The following is a 22,493-nucleotide window of genomic DNA, read 5'->3' as shown; positions in this document are numbered from 1 at the left end:
TGGCCACCTGGGGGCGCTCCGTGAGGCCCTTTAGTGGTCTCCTCCCTTTGCCCATTTTTGCTCACTCTTTATTCATCTATTCACGATGTACCCAAGCCAATTCTTGGGCTAGAACTGCAGATGCGGACTACTCAGACAGGGCAAAATGCCTGGAGCAGAGGGGAACAGAGGGGATAGTGGGCTGAGGCTTGGGGAGGGACTGTCCTAGAGTGTCTCTTGAAAGCCTTTTTTTTTTTTTTTTTTTTTTTAATAATTTACTATGACCATCTTGCTGTGTCTATGACTACAACATAGTTTTTTTTTTAAACGGCTTTATTGAAATGTTATTCACATATCATGTAATTCACCCATTTAAAGTGTAAAATTCAATGTTTTTTAGTATATTTAGAGTTATGAAACCGTCACCACAATCAACTAAACACATTGTCATCACTCCAGAAAGAAACTCCCCAGCCATCACTCCCCATTCTCCTCTCCTCCAGCCCCTGGCAACCACTGATCTACTTTATCTCTCTGTAGATTTGCCTTTTCTGGACATTTCATGTAAATGGAATCATAAGACATGTGGTCTCTTTTTATCCGGCTTATTTCACTTGGCATGTTTTTAAAGTTCATCCGTATTATAACATGAATCATTATTTAAATTTTTTTTAATAGATTTTATTTTTAGAGTAGTTTAGAGTTCACAGTAGAATTGAGCTGAATGTACAGGGAGTTCCCATATTCCTCTGCCCTCCCCCCAGCCTCCCCCACTATCAACAGCCCATACCAGAGTGGCTCATTTGTTACAATCTATGAACCTACATTGACTCATCATTATCACTCAAAGTCCATAGTTTACATTAAGATTCACTTTTGGTGTTGTACTTCTATGACTTTTGACAAATGCATAATGACGTGTATCCACCATTATTATAGTATCATGTGCAATAGTTTCATTACCCTAAAAATCCTCTGTACTCCAACTATTCATTCCTCCTTTTCCCAAACCCTGGAAACCACTGATCTTTTTATTGTCTCCATGGTTTTGCCTTTTCCAGAATGTCGTATAGTTGGAATCATACAGTAATCACTTAGTAATATGCATTTGAGGTCTCTACATATCTTTTCATGGCCTGATAGGTCATTTCTTTTTTTTTTTTTGAAGAACATTTTTCTTTTTTTATTTAATTTAATTTATTTATTTTTGGCTGCGTTGGGTCTTCGTTGCTGTGCATGGGCTTTCTCTAGTTGCGACGAGCGGGGGCTACTCTTTGTTGTGGTGCGTGGGCTTCTCACTGCGGTGGCTTCTCTTGTTGCAGAGCACAGGCTCTAGGTGCGCGGGCTTCAGTAGTTGTGGCACATGGGCTCAGTAGTTGTGGTTCTCAGGAGCTAGAGCACAGGCTCAGTAGTTGTGGTGCACGGGATTAGCTGCTCCGCGGCATGTGGTATCTTCCCGGACCAGGGATCGAACCCGTGTGCCCTGCATTGGCAGGCGGATTCTTAACCACTGCGCCACCAGGGAAGTCCCCGGTCATTTCTTTTTAGCTCTAATATTTCACTGTATGGATGTACCACAGTTTATTTATCCATTCACTTACTGAAGGACATCTTGGTTGCTTCCAAGCTTTGGCAATTATGAATACAGTTGCTGTAAACATCTGTGTGCAGGTTTTTGTGTGGACATAATTTATCAACTCCTTTGGGTAAATACCAAGAAGCATAATTGCTGGATCATATAATAAGAGTATGTTTATTTTTCTAAGAAATTGACAGTCTTACAAAATGGCTGTACTAATTTTTTTCAATGAATTCCTTAGGAGTTTGTATATCATGTCACCTACATATAGCAAGAGTTTTACATCTCTCCAATCTGGATGGCTTTTATTTCGTATTCTTGCCTAATTGTTTTGCCTAGAACAGTATAATGTAACAGAATAAAATGGAAGTGATGAGAAAAAAATATATATATTATAGTATGTAATAATGAGACTAATACTGGTGAATAGAATAGAAATGAAAAGAGTGGGCCTCCTTATCTTGTTCCTGATCTTATGCGAAAAGCATTCAGTCTTTCATCAAGTTGAGGACTTTCCCTTTTACTTCTAGTTGCTGAGTGTTTTTATTATGAAGGGGTGTTGGACTTCGTCAAGTTCTTTTTGCACATCTGTTAAGATGATCCTGTGGTTTTTGTCCTTATTTTATTGACATATTATGTATTACATGAATTGATTTTCAAATGTTAAACCAACCTTGCACTCCTGGGCTAACTCCCATCCAATCATGCTATATAATCCTTTCTATGTGTTGCTGGATTTGGTCTTCTCTTGTATTTTGTTAGGTATTTGTTTTTATTTTTATTTGTGGTAAAATTCACACAACATAAAATTTATCATCTTAACCATTTTTAAGTGTACAGTTCAGTAATGTTAAGAATACTCACATTGTTGTGCAACCAACCTCCAGACCTTTCTCATCCTGCAAAACTGGAACTCTGTATGTAATAGGGAAGAACCTTTTGTATTCTATCACAAGTTAATCACTAAAGAGATGTTGCCTGTAAGCTTAAATTATACATAATGGCCCATCTCTGGGAACCCTGCTTCCCAGGTAATGAGCATTAAGCTAAATACCTTTGTTTAGCTCACAGGAAACATCCTGACCAGGCCCACCTGTGAATGACTGCCGGAGGAAAAAATTAACACATCCCCTCTGGAGGCAGATGGGAATCAGGAAGTGTTTTGCTTTACTCCCTCCCATTTTTGTATAAAAGGAGCCTGAGTTCTAACTCAGGCAAGATGGTTCTTTGGGCACAAACCCACCATCTTCTCGGTCAGCTGGCTTTCTGAATAAAGTCGTTATTCCTTGCCCCAGCAACTCCTCTCTCGATTATTGGCCTGTCCTGTGGCGAGCAGTACGAGCTTAGACTCAGTAACATATACTCATTAAAAAACTCCCCATATTCCCCTCTCCTCAGCCCATGGTAATCACCCAACCACCATTCTACTTTCTGTTTCTATGAAATTGGCTACTTTAGATACCTCATATAAGTGGAATCATACGTATTTATCATTTTGTGACTGGCTTATTTCACTTAATGTCCTCAAGTTTCCTCCAAGTTGTAGCACGTGTCATGTTTCCTAACTTTTCATGGCTGGATAATATTCAATTGTATGTAAACACCACATTTTCTTTATCCATTCATTGGTCCATGGACACCTGGGTTGCTTCCACCTCTTGACTATTGTGAATAATGCTGCCATAAACGTGTGTGCATCAATAGCTCCTCAAGACACTGCTTTGAATTCTTTGGGGTATATACCCAAAGTGGAATTTTTGTATCATAAAGTAATTCTATTTTTAACTTTTTGATGCACCACTATAATGTTTTCCAGAGCAACTGCACCATTTTACATTCCCACCAACAGTGCACAAGAATTCCAGTTACTCCACATCCTCACCTGCACTTGTTCTTTTTTTTTTTTTTATAATAGTAGCCATCTTAATGTGTGTGAGGACAGTAGAGTTTTTTGAATATTGAAGACAGGCTTATCTAATCATGTTTTAAACAACTGCTTTTAGTGCAATTTCTCTAGCTCTTTTATGTTTCAGCCAGCTTTTTTCCCTTTCTTCTTTTTTTAATTATTTTATTTATTAATTTACTTTTGACTGTGTTGGGTCTTCATTGCAGGCTTTCTCTAGTTGTGGCGAGCTGGGGCTACTCTTCATTGTGGTGTGCGGGCTTCTCATTGTGGTGGCTTCTCTTGTTGTGGAGCATGGGCTCTAGGTGCACAGGCTTCAGTAGTTGTGGCACGGGGGCGCAGTAGTTGTAGCTCACAGGCTCTAGAGCGCAGGCTCAGTAGCTGTGGCACATGGGCTTAGTTGCTCTGCGGCATGTGGAATCTTCCCGGACCAGGGCTGGTACCCGTGTCCCCTGCATTGGCAGGCAGATTCTTAACCACTGCGGCACCAGGGAAGTCCTCTCTTTCTTCTTAATTGTTTCACAATGGTTATCTTTTTCTGTGCTCAACTCGGAGGTGAGAGACTATCTTATTCCCTGGGGTGTGTCACTGTGCCCTTCTCTTGGTAGATTCCATATACATCTTAACAGGTAAATACATTGGAAATACGGGCATCATCCGAGGTGAAATATGCAAGAGGCCTACTGTCGTACTCTCAGATGCTTATAGAAGACACTACTAAGCTAGAAGTGAAGTCTGCACTGCATTATGATGCCTTTACTACCTGGGGGCTGCTGGCTCCACTCGGGGCTTTTCCAGTGCCCTAGGCAACTAGACCTGTGTGTATTTGTGTCTCCCTCAGTAGGTTGTAAGCACCACTGGGAGAAGGCACCCTTAGAGCCACCTCTTTCTGGTCCCAAGCATTATATTTGCCATGTTAAATCACTTCAGACATGGAGAGCCGCAGGTGCTCCAGGACTAAACCTTGAGTCAAGTCCAGTGGAGACCGGAGCATCTGGAAGGCTGTGGAGAGGAATGTAACCTCCACGGCCGAGGCCACTTTGAGTAGCTCCCTGCTCTCTCCCCAGCGCCTACAACTGTGCTCAACCCAGTGGGTGCTCAATAAATGTTTGACCATCATCCAAGTCTCGGTGTAAAGGAGGCAGGGAATCCTAGAGCAACGCAGACGAGGCTCTGGCGAGAGCGGGGCCGAGAGCGGGGCCGAGTGCCGGGCCAGGGAGGAGGCCGGTGCTGTGAGCTCTTGGGCAGCAGGGCTGCGCCGCTGTCCCTTGGCACGTACACCCAATACAGCGCCTAGCACCGATCAGGTGCTGAACAGTGGCTGGCTGGGGCTCCAGGAAGATGGCCTGCCCTCAACGCTATTGCCTGCTTCCTTCCAACCGGAACGATTCTCTCAGACCCAATCAGGACGCTGGCTCTTTGCCTTCTGCCGGACACCACCCAATCACAGTGCGCGGGAGGGAGAAGGGCGTGAAGCTCAGCACCGCCATGACACTTCAGGGCGAAGAGTTTAGGGCCCCGGCGCCGCCTAGCGGTGGGTGAGATTCAACGGCGCTTCCACTGCGCCCGAAGGCATCTTCCCAAGCTCCAACACTGGTCCTTGCAGGACCCGTGAGAATAACATCGGAGGGGTTTTCACTGGCTCCAGGAGAGGCTGGTCGCGGAGCCTTTCGGGCCTCCTCGGCGGCGCTTTGCGTCCGAGCAGAGTCCGGCTTCGGCCCCACTGCGTCCAGAACCCGGCGCCCAGCGGCAAACGCGGGGAAAATCGCTGGACCCACGGCGCCGCCCCCGGACCCGCTCCTTGCCGGCGGGCAGGGGGAGGCCCGGCCCGGGCGAGGGAGGCCGGGCGCCGTGAGCTTCGCGGACGTGGCCGTGTACTTCTTCCCGGAGGAGTGGGGGTGTCTGCGGCCAGCGCAGAGGGCCCTGTATCGGGACGTGATGCGGGAGACCTACGGCCACCTGGGCGCGCTCGCTGAGGCCCGGCCCTCCCCTTTAACCTTTTTCTTGTGACCGGGGGACCCTTAGACTTCGGTCCGGGCGCGCCTGAGAGTGTGTCTGTTGTTGGGAAGGGTCTTCTCCCCGAGTGATCGGGAGGCTGCACCCCACCCTGCAGAGGAAGCACCTTCTCTAGGCTCCATCCTCTCACCCTGTCCGCTGTTGGCCCTTCTCCCCTAGGATTTTGCAGGCCCCAAACCGGCCCTCATCTCCTGGATGGAGGGAAGGAAGGAGGCATGGAGCTCGGAGGCCAAGGGTCCCGAGGAGGGGCCGAGGCGCCCAGGATCTGGGATAGGTGAGGAAAACCGAGCTGAGCTGGAAGTCAGCCTCTCTTGGGAGTGAGCCGGGCGACCCTTTCTCCCAGGAGGCCCTCCACACACACAGCCTCTCTTACAGGCCCCAGCTGGTAAGAATCCTCTGAACCTTTTCTTCCAAAGTTCCTTTATTAGACCTGGTGCCTTCCTTGGGTCAAGAATAGGGAGGTAGGGGAAAGAGTAGCTCGGGATAGAACTTACTGAGCCTCCTTCTCTGTGCCCAGAGAGTCTGCATCCTTCAGAAAGGGGCCAGAATTTCACTTGTGCAGCCGGGACTGTCGGCCCAGGCGGCGACTGCTGTTTTTATTCACTGACCTGCTGTGGGTTCCAGTGCCTTGAGAAATCTCAGTCCCTACTGAAATGCCCACATTTAAGGGCTTTAACATGGCAGGTAATTGCTTATTTCTGTCAAGCAGTACTATCCATCACCTTCTGACAATACTACAAGCTTCCAAGCCCTGAATGGCGAAAAACATGGCATCCACCCATGGAATGGGGAACCGCTGCCATGGTTGAAACTGGGGGTTCTGAAACAGGGCCTGCTCTCTACCCATGTGGAGAGAAAACAGGTGTGATGCAAGCACTTGAGTCTTCAGTATCAATTCTCTTGTTTCTTTGAAAGCAAGAAAAAGAAGAATGAATGGAGCAACAAAACGGGGTCCAGGGAACTTGAGGATGCCCCTGTGAGGAATGGACCACCAACGAAAGCCAGATTGGCCTTTAAGGACTGCGGCCATTCTTTGCTTCAGGTCCCCACAGACACGGGACACCGGTGCACTCAGACTCCCAAGAGGCCCTACCCCTGCCTGGAATGTAGCTGATCTTTCAGCTACCCCTCCCTCCTGGCCAGCCACCAGCAGGTCCACTCTGGGGAGCAGCCCTTCCCCTGTGACCAGTGTGGACGTTGCTTCCCCCAAAGAGGCAACCTGGCCGTGCATATGCGCACACACACAGGGGAGAAGCCTTTCTCCTGCTCAGACTGTGGAAGGCTCTTTGCCTACCCCTCCATGCTGGTCAGACATTGGCGAATCCACTCTAGAGACCGTCCTTATGTCTGTGGGCCTTGTGGGGCTCAGTTCCTCCCAGAGGGCTCATCTGGTCCATCACCGCGTGCTCCACACAGGGGACAAGCCCTATTCATGTCCAGATTGTGGCCGCAGCTTCCGCCAGACTGCAGCATTGGTCATCCACAGACACAGACATGGTGGGGAGAAGCTGTACCTGTGTACCCAGTGTGGGTACCACTTTACCCACCCTTCCCTCTTGGCCATCCACCAGTGCATCCGCACTAGGCAGAAGCCCCATATCTGTTCTGACTGTGGTCGGGGCTTTGCCTACCCCTCCCTCCTGACCAACCACCAACAGGTCCACTCTGGTGAGTGTCCCTAACCTTGTGCCCACTCCAGTGCCTACTTCGCCCAGCAAAATAACCTGCTCCAGCATCAGCTCATCCATATGGGAGAGAAGCCCTACAAGTGCCCTGATTGCGGCCGCTGCTTCCGGCAAAGTGGCTCTCTGGCCGTCCACAGGCACACCATACAGGGGAGAAGCCCTACTCCTGCCCTGAATGCGGGCACAGATTTACCTCTTCCTGCGTCCACAGGTGCACCCATTCTGTTGAGAGGCCCTTCCTTTGTCCCCAGTGTGGGAAAACCTTTAGGCGAAAGAGTGCTCTGAAAGCCCACCAATGGATCCACTGTACAGGCAGGACAAGTCGGAGGGGTGACAGACCTCTGTCACAACCCCCAGCTCAGACTTCTGTCCATGAGGCCCAGGAACCCTCAGTACACTTCTGGCGTTTTCCAGATATGTTCCAGTAGTGCCACTGTCTCCCAGTTAAGCAGTGTGGAGGAGATAATGTCTTAAGATTCTCCCTCATCAAGTATTGGGAAGGAGGTGTAGAGAGGGCAAGGGACAAGAGAGGGGAGAGAGAGAAAGGGAATCAATCAAAAAGAAGACGGTGGGGGCTGAGCCACATCTGGAGTCTATGAGAGACCTGGGAGCAGAGACCAGAGCTTAGAGGGAGCACATCCAGATTGAATAATCTGCCAGGGAAAGCTTGAGACCCTTCCAGTCCTCTCCTGGCACTGACTGCTGCCTCCTGACAGTTTCAGCTCCCAGTTTTCCCCTAACTCTAGATCTCAGTGAAACAAATCTCAGACCCACTCACCCAGCTTGGAGCCAAATGGAAGCAGAGGATTATAGGCTTTGAAACAGTTTATCCCATATTCAATCTTAACTCTTCCCTTGCCTCATCAACATCTCTCTGACTATAAAATGAGTATGACAGGGACTTCCCTGGAGGTCCAGTGGTTAAGACTCTGCCCTTCCACTGCAGGGGGCCCGGGTTCGATCTCTGGTGGGGGAACTAAGATCCCACATGCCTCGTGGCATGGCCAAAAAAAAAAAAAAAAAAAAAAGGTATGATAATACTGCCCCCAAGGTGATTGTGAGGATTAAATTATATTTAGTCAAAACTGTACAACAGGGCCTTCCCTGGGTCCAGGAGATGGTGGGGGCTGAGCTAAGGTCCCACATGCCCTGCTGCACAGCCCAAAACAAACAAACCAAAAAACCCCTGTACAACATTAGTTGTTTAGTACAACATTTTCCACATTGTATATCCTCCAAGTTTTGCACACACAGTAGAGATTTTGGAATATTGAGGACAGCCTTACTTAATAATCATTGCTGGAAACAATGGCTTTTAATGTAATTTTCTATTACTTTTACATGTTTCAGTGAGTTGGAAGCTATTATTACCTTTTTTTTCCCCTTAAGTGACTCACAATGCTTATTTCTGTGCTCAACTCGGAGTTGGGAGACTGTCTCATAATTCCCTGGAGTCTGTCAGTGCTACCACTGTGGCTTAGGCAGCCAGACCTTTGGGTATTTGTGTGTCTCCCTCAGTAGGTTGTAAGCACCACTGGGAGCAGGCACCCTTAGAGCCACCTCTTTCTGGTCCCAAGCATTATGTTTGGAGATGTCATGTTAAATCGCTTCAGACGTGGAGAGCCTCAGGTGCTCCAGGACTAAACCTTGAGTCAAGTCCAGTGGAGACCTGAGCATGAGGAAGGCTGTGGAGAGGAATGTAACCTCCACGGCTGAGGACACGTTGAGTAGCTCCCTGCCCTCTCTCCAGCGCCTATAACTCTGTTCAACCCAGTAGGCGCTCAATAAATGTTTGACCGTCGTCCAAGTCTGGGTGTAGAGGAGGCAGGGAGCCCGAGAGCAACGCAGACGAGGCTCTGGGGAGAGCGGGGCCAAGTGCGGGGTCAGGAGGAGGCCTGTGCTGTGAGCTCTTGGGCAGCAGGGCTGCGCCGTTGTCCCTTGGCAAGTGTCAGCAGCACGGCGCCTGGCTCGCAGCAGGTGCTGAACAGTAGCTGGCTGGAGCTCTAGGAAGAAGGCCTGCCCTCATGCTACTATCAGCTTCCTTCCAACCGGAACGATTCTCTCAGACCCAATCAGGACGCTGGCTCTTTGCCCTCTGCCGCACGTCACCCAATCACAGTGCGCGGGAGGGAAAAGGGCGTGAAGCTCAGCAGCGCCATGACACTTCAGGGCGAAGAGTTTATGGACCTGGTGCTTTGCAGAGGGCTCGCGGTACAGACGTGATGCGGTTGACCCCCGGCTACTTGGGCGCGATCAGAGGTCCGGCCCCCTCCTTTTCTCCCTTGTTACGACACGGGGACCATTCGGCTTCGGTCCGGACACGCCTGAGTGTGTGTCTATTGTTGGGGAGGGTCTTCTCTTTGAGGGTTCATAGGGTTCAGGGGCCGTACCCCACCCCTGCTGAGGAAGCATCTTCTCTAGGCTCCATCCTGTCACCCTGTCCGCTGTTGGCCTCTCCTCCCCTAGTTTCTGTAGCCCCCAACCCTGCCTTCATCTCCTGGATGGAGAGAAAGAAGGAGGTATGGAGCCGGGAGGCGGAGGATCCTGGGGAGGGGGCGAGGCGCCCAGGATCTGGGACAGGTGAGGAAAGCGGAGCTGAGCTGGAAGTCAGCCTCTCTTGGGAGTGAGCCGGGCGGCCCTTTCTCCCAGGAGCCCCTCCCCCTACCTTCCCCAGCCCTTCTCTTTAAAAACCCCAGTTCGTACGAATCCAGTGAACCCTCTCTTCCCAAGTTCTCTTTACCACACCTGGCGTCCTCCTTGCCTTCAAGGGAAGCTGGTCCCACTGGTCCGCACTGCGGGTTTGGGGTGAGGCAGCTCTGTTGGGGATTGAGATCTTTTGCCTTCTTTCTGCTTAGAGTACTTAGAGCATTGCTGTCCAACAGAGCTTTCTTCAGTTATGAGAATGTGCTGTATCTATGCTGTCCAACATAGAAGCCACTATCCACATGTGGCTATTTAGAACTTAAAATGTGGCTAGTGTGCCTGAGGAAGGGAATTTTAACTTTTAGCTAATTTAAGCCTAGATGCCACCATATTTCTGATTGGCCTTGCAGAGGGGCCAGTTCACTTGGTCAGGTTTCTTGGCCCGCCCTTGCCTCTAAGGAAGTACCCTGCCATTTGAAGCTGCCTAGACCCCTCAATATAAGGAATTTAATGACTTGCCACCTTCCAATTAAGATGGCAACAGGTGTTTTTGTGTGCTTAAAAGGCACTGAGATCTCAGTTTGAGAAATGTTTTCACTGAAATGCCCACATCTAAGGTCTTTAACCAGGGAGAGGTGTTAGCTTCCCTATGAAAAGAATTCAGCACTTTCTTATGAGAACACTATACAGTTTTGGAGGCCCTGAGTGAGGAAGAAGGGATGGTACTTTTCCTGAAAAGGGGAAACTTCTGCCTGAGGCAGGTGGGGTATCTCTGGACGAGGGGGTCACACTCAGACCCCTGTGCCTCGGATGAATGGGTACTCAGTCTCACATGCTGCTCCATCTCCACACACAACTGCCTGCTTCCCAGAGAGAGAGAGCGAGCTATGTGGTTCACAGCACCCTGCAATCTTCCCCTGGCTCCAGTGTGGCTGTTGCTTTTGAATGAGTAGGGCACTGGCCACCCACAGAAGGGAGAAGTCCTATTCATGTCTGGACTGTGGGCAGCTCTTTGCCTTCCCTGCACTGTTAGACGCAGAGTGGTAGGTCCACTCTGGTTACCGTCCCCATGTTTATGGTCATGTGGCATCCACTTTTCCCAGAGGGCTCACCTGGGCTAGCACCAGCTGCTCCACGCAGGACACACCTGTGCCCTATGACCTCCACCTCCACCCGAGCAGGTCCTCTATATCCACAAGTGCAGACGTATGTGCACAGACTGTGGGTGCCACTTTGCATACGCCCACCCCCCCACCCACCCCAGCCAACATGGGCTCGCGCATTGGGTAAGCACCGCCGCTACTGCCTACAAAGTGCTTGCCAGGAAAGCGTGCTCTGGCACCAGCTCACCCACACGGGAAAGAAGTCCTGCTGGTGTTGTGACTGGGGGCGGTGCTTCCGCCAGAGGCTTCCTTGGCCATTTACAGCCGCGCGCACACACAGGCGAGAAACGTTCTCCCTGCAGTTGGCATCTGCTTCTACTCCTCCCTCCTGCTCAGCCAAGGGCGCATCCACTCTGATGAGACGCCTTCTCCCTGCACTGAGAGTGGGGAAAGAGTCAAGAGAGAGTATGCCCTGAAAGCCAACCAGTGGATCCATCAGACAAACAGGGAGAGGCAAAGGTGTGGGAGAGCTGGGTAGTCCCTGTGCCAGGCTCCATCCCTGGGGATCAGGCCCCCCAGTTCAAATCCACTATTTCTAAGACAGATTCCAGGAGTATGGGGGACCTGGGTCACACGCTGTGAAGGCTTATGATGGAAGATATCTCTTTTCATCCGAGTGTTGGCCATGCAGGGTGAGCAGAGGCAGGAGAGAGAGGAAAAAAAGGGGGAGATGTACTAAGTGATAAGGTATGTGCCTGCCTTGAAGTCCCCCTTCAGAGAGCAGGATATAGAAGTAATCAGAAAGGTGCCTGTGAATTATTTTACTTAGAAAGGGACAGGTTGGGGACTTCCCTGGTGGCGCACTGGTTAAGAATCCGCCTGCCAAGGCAGGGGACAGGGATTCGAGCCCTGGTCCGGGAAGATCCCACATGCTGCAGAGCAACTAAGCCTGTGCGCCACAACTACTGAGCCTGTGCTCTAGAGCCCACGAGCCACAACTACTGAGCCTGCGTGCTGCAACTACTGAAGCCTGCGTGCCTAGAGCCCGTGCTCCGCAACAAGAGAAGCCACCACAGTGAGAAGCCTGCGCACCACAACGAAGAGTAGCCCCCGCTCGCTGCAACTAGAGAAAGCCCGTGCAGCAACGAAGACCCAACGCAGCCAAAAATAAAATAAATAAATTTATTAAGAAAAAAAAAAAAAAAGAAAGGGACAGGTTGGAACTAGCCTACATGAATCTGTTAAGGTAAGTCCTTCAGGACTCATTACTCTCTCCCAGGATTAAGTACACTGCTTGCTCAAGTCTGGGTTTATGGTGCAATGACATCTTAGGCAAAGGTGAGGTTTGTCAGTCTATAAGGTGAAGTCCACATGTACTAACTATAATCAGAAGTTGTACTTTCAGGCACTGCCCCTCACTGAGCATGAAACAAGGAGAAATTAATCTCGAAGACTTTCAAAACCCAATTTGGAGCTGCCAGTGCAACACAGGGGACATTCCAGGTTCAAATCTCATCCCTGCCTTTACTAACAGGTTCTGGGCAAGCTGTTCAACCTTCTGAAATGTCCTCATAATGACTCTGGAAGGATAATCATCCTCATAGGGACTCTGAAGATGAGTTTCAGCTGAGATCATTTATATCAATTTCAACCATGCCATTTTTAAAAATAAATTTATTTATTTATATTTTTATTTTTGGCTGCATTGGGTCTTCGTTGCTGTGTGCGGGCTTTGTCTAGTTGTGGCGAGCGGGGGCTACTCTTCGTTGCGGTGCGTGGGCTTCTCATTGCGGTGGCTTCTCTTGTTGTGGAGCATGGGCTCTAGGTGCACAGGCTTCAGTAGTTGTGGCACGCGGGCCCAGTAGTTGTGGCTCGCGGGCTCTAGAGCGCAGGCTCAGTAGTTGTGGTGCACGGGCGTAGTTGCTCTGCAGCATGTGGGATCTTCCCGGACCAGGGCTCGAACCCGTGTCCCCTGCATTGGCAGCTGGATTCTTAACCACTGCGCCACCAGGGAAGTCCCTCAACCATGCCATTTTAAGTCTTCTGTCACTTATAGACATTGTTTTACTCTGATGCTTTTATAAAATGAAGATCTTCAAGGAGATTCATAAAGGACTTTTTGACAAATAAGACTTTTGATGACTTTTAGATCTTACCACTGAACTGGATAAAAAATTACAAAACTCTAACAGGAAACCTGATGGCTTCTTCCAGATTAACAGGAATTAATTACATGGGACTGAATGAACTGATAAATATGATTTATAATTTTATGACTTTTTGTCTAAAATATTACTGGCTCGCTTTTAATCTCTGTTTTCCAGAAAACCTTTCCTCTTATGCTATGACCTACAACAAGTTGATAAAGTATACCTCTGTATTGTAAATGAAGATAAACATTGATCTTTTTCTCTCTGCCTGATCCCTCCAGAATTTGGCTTCTCTAGCTAGCTCCCCTCTGGACTTGATGGCTTCTTGCGACCAGGTTACAACTAGTTATACTAATCATTGAAATCTGTTCTCTTTTTGTTGTTCTCAAATTGCTTATGCTTTGTGTCTCTCTCTGCTGTACTATGACCTTATTAATGTTACTAGCTATATTACTTATATCCTGTCTATTTTATAAGATTGTTACCTCTTGCATTACCTAATGTATCACCAGGCCTCCAACAAAACTAATGATGGCTAAATGTCTTGAGGCAATTGATCATATACATAACTCTATGTAAAATAATTGTAACAGTGAGACTCTAGATATGGAGAAGCAGCAAGGGAAAACATTTCCTGCATTATAGGAACAGACTAGTAAAACACACGATCCAGAGAATTTTAGGTTATAAACAGGGCCTAATCCAAAAATAGCACATTGGGGGACTTCCCTGGTGGCACAGTGGTTAAGACTCCGTGTTCCCAATGCAGGGAGCCTGGGTTCGACCCCTGGTCAGGGAACTAAGATCCCACACGCATACCGCAACTAAGAGTTCGCATGCCACAACTAAGGAGCCGGTGAGCCGCAACTAAGAAGCACATCTGCCACAACTGGCACAACCAAATAAAAATTTTAAAAATTAAAAAAAAAAAAAACAGAAACAGCACATTGGGTGGCTGATCAACAAAATCTTCCTCTGACCTAGGAATGAGAATTCCATGACAAATTGACCATGAAATGCCTCCCAAACCTTGGTCGAATTTATGACCAAGAGGGGGCCCTGTGTGGGAGCTCCCTGGTGGCCTAGTGGTTAGGATTCCGGGCTTTCACTGCCATGGCTTGGGTTCAATCCTTAGTCAGGGAACTGAGATCACACAAGCCGCTGGGCGTGGCCAAAAAAAAAAAAAAAAATAGAAGGGGCCCTGTGGAAAGGGAACCTTGCCTGCCATTTGTTAAACAACAAATGCTGCCGGCCATCAAGTTATCAGCCACTGCAGCCACCAGGCCCTCCTACTCCCTACCAAGGTGTGCCTTGAGGGAAATTCAAGATGGAAAAATACAGGAAACATTCTGTGTTCTGGATACTGGCTAGATAGTTAAGCTGCATAGCTAAAGAACAATTTCAACAAGCCCAGACTCTTGCATCTTCCCATATATAGAAAAGCCCTAAAATCATTAACTTGAAATGTCTGTTTTTTTGTGATTAGCAATAATGTTTTGATGTTCAAATATATATATATTTTTTCCAGCAAAAACTGCTATATATCCTGGCTCCCCCCTTACCTCTTTGGAGCAGTTCCTCAGAGCTGAGAGGATAGTCCTCAGTAAGGTCCTGGAAAAAAACTCAACTCGCAACTTTTAGGTTGTACGTTTTCTTCAGTTGGACAAAATCTTTGTTCTCCTTACTAGCAAGTACCCTCTGAGATTTTCCTCGTCAGTAGAACCAGGATGATAATCATCATTTCACACATGGTAGCAAAAAATAAATACGTTGAACGTGTAATATGTTGGGCATGGTACCTGCGCACAGGAAACGCTAACATTAATTCCCTTCCCCAAAAGGCAAGGAGGGAGTTACCCACTATCGCAAGCGAAGGCTCCTCTGAGAAAGCCAGGAAAGGAGACCCAGGGATATTCCAGCCCCGGGTTGGCCAGAGTGGCTCCGTCGCTCAAATCCTTCCCTCCCTCGGCTAGGCTGCGCCTCCAATAAACAGAGGCTCATTACTGATCCCAGGCGGGGTCGCCCCTTCCCGCCTCCAGACTCCCGGGCAGTCACCCGACACCGAGGATCCGGCTTTCTGCCCTTACGCTTCCGTTGGCTTCGTTCAAACAGGCCGCTTTTGGCAACACCCAATCAGAATACTCGATCTTAGGCCGCCGCCCAATGACCGCGTGGAATTAGGGGTGGGGGGGGAAAGGGCGTGAAGCCCAATCGCAGCGCCATCACACTTGAGGGCAAAGAGGTTAGGCAGCCGGCATGGCGCTCCGGTCAATAAAATCGATAGCTAGAAGCTGTCTGTGTTTCAGGCAAAGGCGGTGCAGTAGCGGCGCCGCCATTTTCCCCGAAGGCATCTTCCGGTGCCTTTCACCCAAGTTCGGGCAGGAGTTTCCTGAATAACAGCGAAAGGTTTCCGTTAGCCCCGCCGGCGGCCGATTCCTGTTCCCTCCTGGTCTCCCCAGGCACGCTCCGCCCGGGTCCGGCTTGGGCTCCCAAATCCCGGGGCCCGCCAGCGCCCAGCGGCCAAGGCCGGGACCGGGAAAGCCGTGGCGCCGGCTTGTCGGGTCCAATGGCACGGCCTTCGGCTCCGCTCCCCGCGCGGGGACCAGGAGAGGCCGGACCCGGCCGGAGAAGGGGAAGGAGGCCGAGGGCGGTGAAGTTCGGGGACGTGGCCTTGTACTTCTCCCCGGAGGAGTGGGAGTGTCTGCGGCCCGCGCAGAGGGCCCTGTACCGGGACGTGATGCAGGAGACCTACGGCCACCTGGGCGCGCTCGGTGAGGCCCACCCCAGTCCGCTTCCGCGGGACCCGAAGGGATGGAGGAACTGGGGATCGGAGTCCAGAGTGTCCAGGGTCCTGGCCTGCGAAGAGGTTGTGTCGGGCGGGAGGACAGGGGCTTGGCAGGAGATGCCACCGGGTAGATAAGTCTACCCAGCGTTATGTACGAGCTGGGCCTCTGACTGATTCTCCTTCCCCAGGGTGCGCAGGTCCCAAACCAGCCCTCATCTCCTGGTTGGAACGAAATACCGATGGTTGGGAACCGGCTGCTCTGGATCCACAGGAGTGCCCAAGGCGGGTAACAGTCCAAAGAAGTAAGTGAAAAATGCCTCTGGAGGGCTTGCAGCCCCTAATGACTCAGTCCAGAGTTTCCGTGGCTAGGGGTACCTATGACCCACGCTCCATTTACCGTGTTCGTTTTTACAACTTAAAGGTTCTTGTCTCTTTCATGGTGTCGAGTCCCTCTACCAAAGATTCACTTGTCAGTTTGTAAACTGACCACCTGCAGTTGTCTGTTGTGTAAATGGATCAGTGAGCTTTTCAAAAGAGCTGCAGCCCTCCTGCCTCCTTCCCAGGACTCTGTCTCCAGCATGCTTTGAATTGGGCTCTGACTGATAGAGCCTATACCTCTGAGTTTTCCAGGTTTTGGGTGAAGGGATCTTATGGGGAACAGTGGCCTGGGGTGCAGGGGCCTCTTTTTGCCCTTCTGGCAGAATGACCCCCATCAGTGCAGGAATCTGCAAGTCTCCTCAGGATCAAGCAAGGCTCTGATTAAGGCCATTCAGGTAGAAGGGCCCCCCAGATCCACCTACAGGGGCAGATGCAACTGTCTGGGCTGGAGTTTCTGTGCCAGATTCTCTAAGAGTAGGGCTATCTTTCTAAGATTCAGATCTGACATGATATTTTCTTGCTTAAAACCTTTCAGTTTTTGCCAAGGCAGGTTGTCAAATGGCTGTCAGTTATATCTAAGACACTTGGGGAACTTGGTGAAAATACAGATTCCTGGACCCCATCCCAGAACTACTCATTTACTCTTATGGATGTCTAGGAACATATACATATTTTAATAGCCTCAGTTGATTCGGATGTACGTTTAGGTTTGGTTCTCACAGTGTGGTCCTCAGACCAGCAGCAGCAGCAGCAGCATCACTCGGGAATGTATTAGAAAATGCAAATTCCTGGGCCCCATCCTAGACATGTTGAATCTAAAACTGGGGGTAGGGCCTAGCAGTCTGTTTCATTAAACCCTCCAAATGATTCGGATCACAATAAAATTTGAGAAGCATTGGCTTAAAGGGCCTTATGACCTAGTCAATGCCAAATCATACCTCATTTGTTTCCACTTTCTGCCTTACACTTACCTCTTCAAAAACTTTAAAAAATTTTTTTTAATTTTAATTTTTTTATTTTATTCATTTGTTTATTTTTGGCCATGTTATGCGGCATGCGGGATCTTAGTTCCTGGACCAGGGATCGAACCCCTACCCCCTGCAGTGGAAGTGCTGACCTCCAGGGAAGTCCCCAAAACTTTTATAGCTACTTTATTTATTTATTTATTTATTTATTAATTTTTGGCTGTGTTGGGTCTTCGGTTTGTGCGAGGGCTTTCTCTAGTTGCGGCAAGCGGGGGCCACTCTTCATCGCGGTGCGGGGACCGCTCTTCATCGCGGTGCGCGGGCCTTTCACTATCACGGCCCCTCCCGTTGCGGGGCACAGGCTCCAGACGCGCAGGCTCAGTAGTTGTGGCTCACGGGCCCAGCTGCTCCGTGGCATGTGGGATCTTCCCAGACCAGGGCTCGAACCCGTGTCCCCTGTATTAGCAGGCAGATTCTAAACCACTGCGCCACCAGGGAAGCCCCCCAAAACTTTTAAAAAATAATTAATTAATTAATTAATTAATTTTTGGCTGAGTTGGGTCTTTTGCTGCGCGCAGGCTTTCTCTAGTTGTGGCGAGCGGGGCTACTCTTCCTTGCAGTGCATGGGCTTCTCATTGCAGTGGCTTCTCTTGTTGCAGAGCTGGGGCTCTAGACGTGCGGGCTTCAGTAGTTGAGGCTCGTGGGCTCTAGAGCACAGGCTCAGTAGTTGTGGCGCACAGGCTTAGTTGCTCCACGGCATGTGGGATCTTCCCGGTCCAGGACTCAAACCCGTGTCCCCTGCATTGGCGGAGGATTCTTAACCACTGCGCCACCAAGGAAGCCCCCAAACCCTTTTTAAAATCAGCTTAATCTCTTCCAAGAAACCTTCCCTGATTTCTCCAAGCTGGATAAGGGGTTCCTGTAATACCCTCCATATTTCCATAGCCGTATGTCACACTTAGTTGGTTGTCTTTGTCACTAACATTCCTTGAAGACGGGCCGAGTCTGTTTTATAACCTGTAACACTGTAATAGGAAAGAGTAGGAGCCCAGTGTTTGTTAAATTAATTTCTTCTTTGTGTACCTGTAGAAACCAGAACCAGAAAGAAGAATGAAGAGAAGGAAGTATTCCCGCCTAAGGAGGCACCCCGCAAGGGGAAGCGAGGCCGCCGGCCCAGCAAACCCCGCCTGATCCCCAGGCAGACATCCGGAGGTCCCATCTGCCCTGACTGTGGTTGTACCTTTCCCGATCACCCGGCCCTGCAGAGCCACAAGTGTGCCCAGAATCTGAAAAAGCCTTACCCTTGCCCAGACTGTGGGCGCCGCTTTTCCTACCCGTCCCTGCTGGTCAGTCACCGGCGGGCACACTCTGGGGAGTGTCCCTACGTTTGTGACCAGTGTGGCAAGCGGTTCTCCCAGCGCAAGAACCTCTCCCAGCACCAGGTTATCCACACAGGCGAGAAGCCCTACCATTGTCCTGACTGTGGCCGCTGCTTCCGGAGGAGCAGGTCCTTGGCCAATCACCGGACCACACACACGGGTGAAAAACCCCACCAGTGCCCCAGCTGTGGGCGTCGCTTCGCCTACCCCTCCCTGCTCGCCATCCACCAGCGCACACACACCGGAGAGAAGCCCTACACCTGCCTGGAATGCAACCGGCGCTTCCGCCAGCGCACTGCCCTGGTCATCCACCAGCGCATCCACACGGGCGAGAAGCCCTACCCGTGCCCGGACTGCGAGCGGCGCTTCTCCTCCTCTTCTCGCCTGGTCAGTCACCGGCGGGTGCACTCCGGAGAGCGTCCCTATGCCTGCGAGCACTGCGAGGCCCGCTTCTCCCAGCGCAGCACGCTGCTTCAGCACCAGCTCTTGCACACGGGAGAGAAGCCCTACCCCTGCCCGGACTGCGGACGTGCCTTCCGGCGGAGCGGTTCCCTCGCCATACACCGCAGCACGCACACCGAGGAGAAACTGCACGCGTGTGACGACTGTGGCCGCCGCTTCGCCTACCCCTCACTGCTGGCCAGTCACCGGCGCGTCCACTCGGGCGAGCGGCCCTATGCCTGCGACCTGTGCTCCAAGCGGTTCGCCCAGTGGAGCCACCTGGCTCAGCACCAGCTCCTGCACACTGGGGAGAAGCCCTTCCCCTGCCTCGAGTGTGGCCGTTGCTTCCGCCAGAGGTGGTCTCTGGCCGTCCACAAGTGTAGCCCCGGGGTCCAGAACTGTAGCCCTAGATCTGCTATAGGGGCGCCTAGCCAGAAAGGCAACGCCCTTTAGAATGGGAAGGACTGTGTAAGTTCATTTTTTTTCGTGGAGGGGCCCAGAAAAGGGAAGGGGCCCCCGGTCATACAGGGCAGAGTCAGAACTAACACCCAGGCCTCTTGCTACACAGAGCTGAACTTTATTCTACCACGCTGGCTGCCTTAATACGTGTGTCTAGAACAGACAGTCCCAGTAGGAGAAGTGACATTATTTGGTTAAAGTTTTCCAACCTACCCTATCCTAAAAGAATTTCTGTGTGTGGATATCAGGCTAAAAGTTCTCCCCATCTGATTTACAGGCTTTGTGTTTTCTAGTTTGTGCATGCAGGGATTACCTGTCCCCTTGCATGCAGTCAGGAGGATCCCATTTATGCGGAGCAAGATCTCCTCCTCCTCTGCCTCTTCCTCCATGCCAGGTTTAAACAAACCTGGTTTAGCCCCCTTTTGACGATATTCCTGCCAAGTGGTCTTCTACCCTTTAAAACCTCCCTTGACAGGGAGCTCACTACCTCACAAGGCAGGTCATTTCACTGTGGGACAGCTCTGACAATTAGAAGGCCCTTAAGAACAACATTCTCCTTCCATGGAAGCGTTGCCCAGTATATGTTTAAAGCTTGATCTACATGGCAGCCCTTCAGAAAACTTAACCACAAATACTCTGCCCCCATGTTTTCAGGTTAATTAGCATTAATTTGGTCAGTCATTCCTTAAAGATAGGTTTTCAAGTCCCACACATGATCTCTCCCCAGACAGGTGCTGGTTTTTCAATGTTCTTTTTAAAGGATCATACAAAGTAAGCCAGCATCACAGTATACACTATACCTCCTTGGTCTGTACTTGTTTTAACAGCTCTAGATTGCATTGGATTTGGGGGTGGTAACAGTGTACCAGGAATTTATTGGGTTTCAGACACCTAGATACCTAAGCTCTTTCTTTTGTTCTAAAACCACATGCTGTGAAGTAAGTCGTCTGCACCCTGTGTTTGGAAAGTTGGTTCAAGATGGGTCTGGGACATAAGCGCAGTGAGTTTTGGGAGAAGATTAATTTTAAGGAAAAACAGGGGAGCTGTGGTCTAGGCAGCAAGAAGTAGAACCAGGACCAGCTTGTTGTACTTTATCTGGTGGATTTGGATTAGTTCCAGGCAGCCAGTAGCTGGAAAATTCTTGAGAACTGGGTCTCACTCCTCCCTGAGTCTCATCAGAATCAGGAGACACTAGCACAGAACCTTCCATGAGTCCTCTGTGAACATTTTCCATGAAATGAAGTGAGGCCATTCAAGGGGGTTAAAGAGTTAGGTAACTGAATACAAAGCAGGAAGAGTCCGTAGTCATCAAGTTGTGTTCATGCCCTGCCTCCCTCATATAAGCTCCAGACAGCAGCAGCAGCAGCAATGTGTTTTAATTTTGATATGCCTCCATGGCACCCATTCCTAAGTAGGTGTGCAGTAAAGCTTTACTGAATTAAGTAAACAAGGCCTACCACTTTGCCTTGGGTAGCTGTACCAAACTGAATTTCCAAACATGACGTATCTCATATTCCAACAGCTGGTGTGGGTCATCCTCCTACCCTGTTGCTTCTTCCCTCAGTCCACCTGATATCAGCCCCAGGGGGGTGTAGCTGGGGCACACAGTATTTGTAATTACCTGTTCTGGTATTTAGCAAGTTGCATTGTAACTGTTTGTTTCTCCTTGGATTGATGGGCTACCCCAAAAGCAGGGGTCATACCAGATTGGGTTTCATTAAAATGTCTGATGAATGATTATGTTCTGTGTGGAATTACTGTTTATAAAATGTAAATCTAGTTCCTTGACTAAGTAGACATTTTTACAGTTCTGATGGAAACCTGCCCTTCCCTAGCAGAAACGTATTAGAATTCTGCCTAGCTTCCTGTTTTAGAACTGCCTCTTTTCCCTACCTCTATCACCAGGCTGACCCAACTACTTCCTTACCTAGGAATTTTAGAAATTTCTTTGGGCCTGGATTGTAACTCATAAACTTGGGAGACGTTGGTAGGCAAGTCCCAGTATGTGGTCTGTGGAGGGCCGAGATGACAGACAAGTTCTTAGGTTTCCTAATGCACTTCAGTCCCAGGATCCCTTTGACAATTAACTGTAGTCAGTGGGAGATCCCAGTATTCTTCCAAGTAATTCTCCCTTCTGCTTCAGGTAGTTTAAGTTGAGTTTCTGTTACTTGCAACCAAAAGAATTAACTAATCCACAGCCCCAATATGGGTATATCTCCCATCTGCCTTCATGCCTATATGTGAGCTATGAAGAAAAATCACAGTGCTGCTGAGAGGGGCCAGCCTTTCCACTCCATCCTCAGCTGAACTTTCAACATTGTTTATGTCTTTTATAGCCCCAAACCAGTGACTGCCTTCCCCTTCACTAAGAAAACACAGGAGGTCAAATAGGAACTCCCTTAACATTCCACTCCCTGCTGTGACTCCATATTTACCAGTGTGACCACTCGTACTTGCTTCTGACCCACCTCATGGGAAGTCCCTCATATGCAGAGCTTGTCAGTATAGGTGTGCCTGGATTTTATCTACTTATGCCCTGTCAGGGACTTTGCTCCATCTATTATTCTCTCTTAGTTTTTTATGGTTTCAGAGTCCCTCTCTTGCCTGGAATATATACATGCCAACCTATAAACATGGTAAAATCTGTCTTTGAAAACAAATTTCCCTTTGGCCTCAGTCCCCATCTCCTATTTTCAGCTAAGTTTTTTAAAACAACAGTAGCCTACATTCACTACATCCACTCCGTTTATTCTTTGGCCTACTGCAATAGTATTCTAGCTATTTTGTTGAGCATTTATGATGTGCCATGTACCGTGGCATTAAGCATTTTATATACATGCCAATCTATAGTTGGTACGAGAACCCCGTAAAGTCAGTGTTAGGAGATGCTCCTCCATGGGTCTTTCATGTTGCTACACATCTTGCTGAGTATGCCAAAAAACACAAGGCTCTGCCCTCAGCAAATTCTCAGACTTGAGCCAATTCCAGACCTAGAGCCCCTTGAATAAGGGAAGGCTGGGTCCCCTTG

The 22,493-nt window shown here is 49.4% G+C and overlaps 1 protein-coding gene and 1 long non-coding RNA gene across 3 annotated transcripts; one reads left to right on the top strand and one right to left on the bottom strand.

Annotated features, from left to right (window-relative positions):
- Positions 1–3,985: 3,985 nt before the first annotated feature.
- ZNF689 (zinc finger protein 689) lies at positions 3,986–21,205 on the top strand (the record flags this gene model as incomplete). The annotated part of the gene is made up of 10 exons (XM_082359726.1): positions 3,986–4,016; positions 5,005–5,468; positions 5,637–5,751; positions 6,894–7,008; positions 7,177–7,373; positions 9,629–9,742; positions 15,171–15,241; positions 15,343–15,829; positions 16,032–16,145; positions 18,276–21,205. The coding sequence occupies 10 exons, from the start codon at positions 3,986–3,988 to the stop codon at positions 19,457–19,459; spliced, it is 2,892 nt and encodes a 963-aa protein (XP_082215852.1). The 3' UTR covers positions 19,460–21,205.
- On the bottom strand, positions 8,352–15,225 carry LOC309613380. Of its 2 annotated transcripts, none has more exons than XR_014235693.1 (3): positions 14,621–15,225; positions 11,156–11,345; positions 8,352–9,659 (listed from the first exon to the last, which is right to left on the bottom strand). It is a non-coding gene; the product is annotated as an uncharacterized lncRNA (long non-coding RNA). The 2 variants fall into 2 exon arrangements; XR_014235694.1 differs by having other exon boundaries at positions 11,160–11,345.
- Positions 21,206–22,493: the final 1,288 nt, after the last annotated feature.

The sequence above is a fragment of the Balaenoptera borealis genome (assembly GCF_965194805.1).
Source record: "Balaenoptera borealis genome assembly, chromosome: 16".
NCBI classification, from domain to species: Eukaryota; Metazoa; Chordata; class Mammalia; order Artiodactyla; family Balaenopteridae; genus Balaenoptera; species Balaenoptera borealis.
The sequence above is the reverse complement of the archived record's forward strand: the minus strand, read 5'-3'. Positions and strand labels throughout refer to the sequence as shown.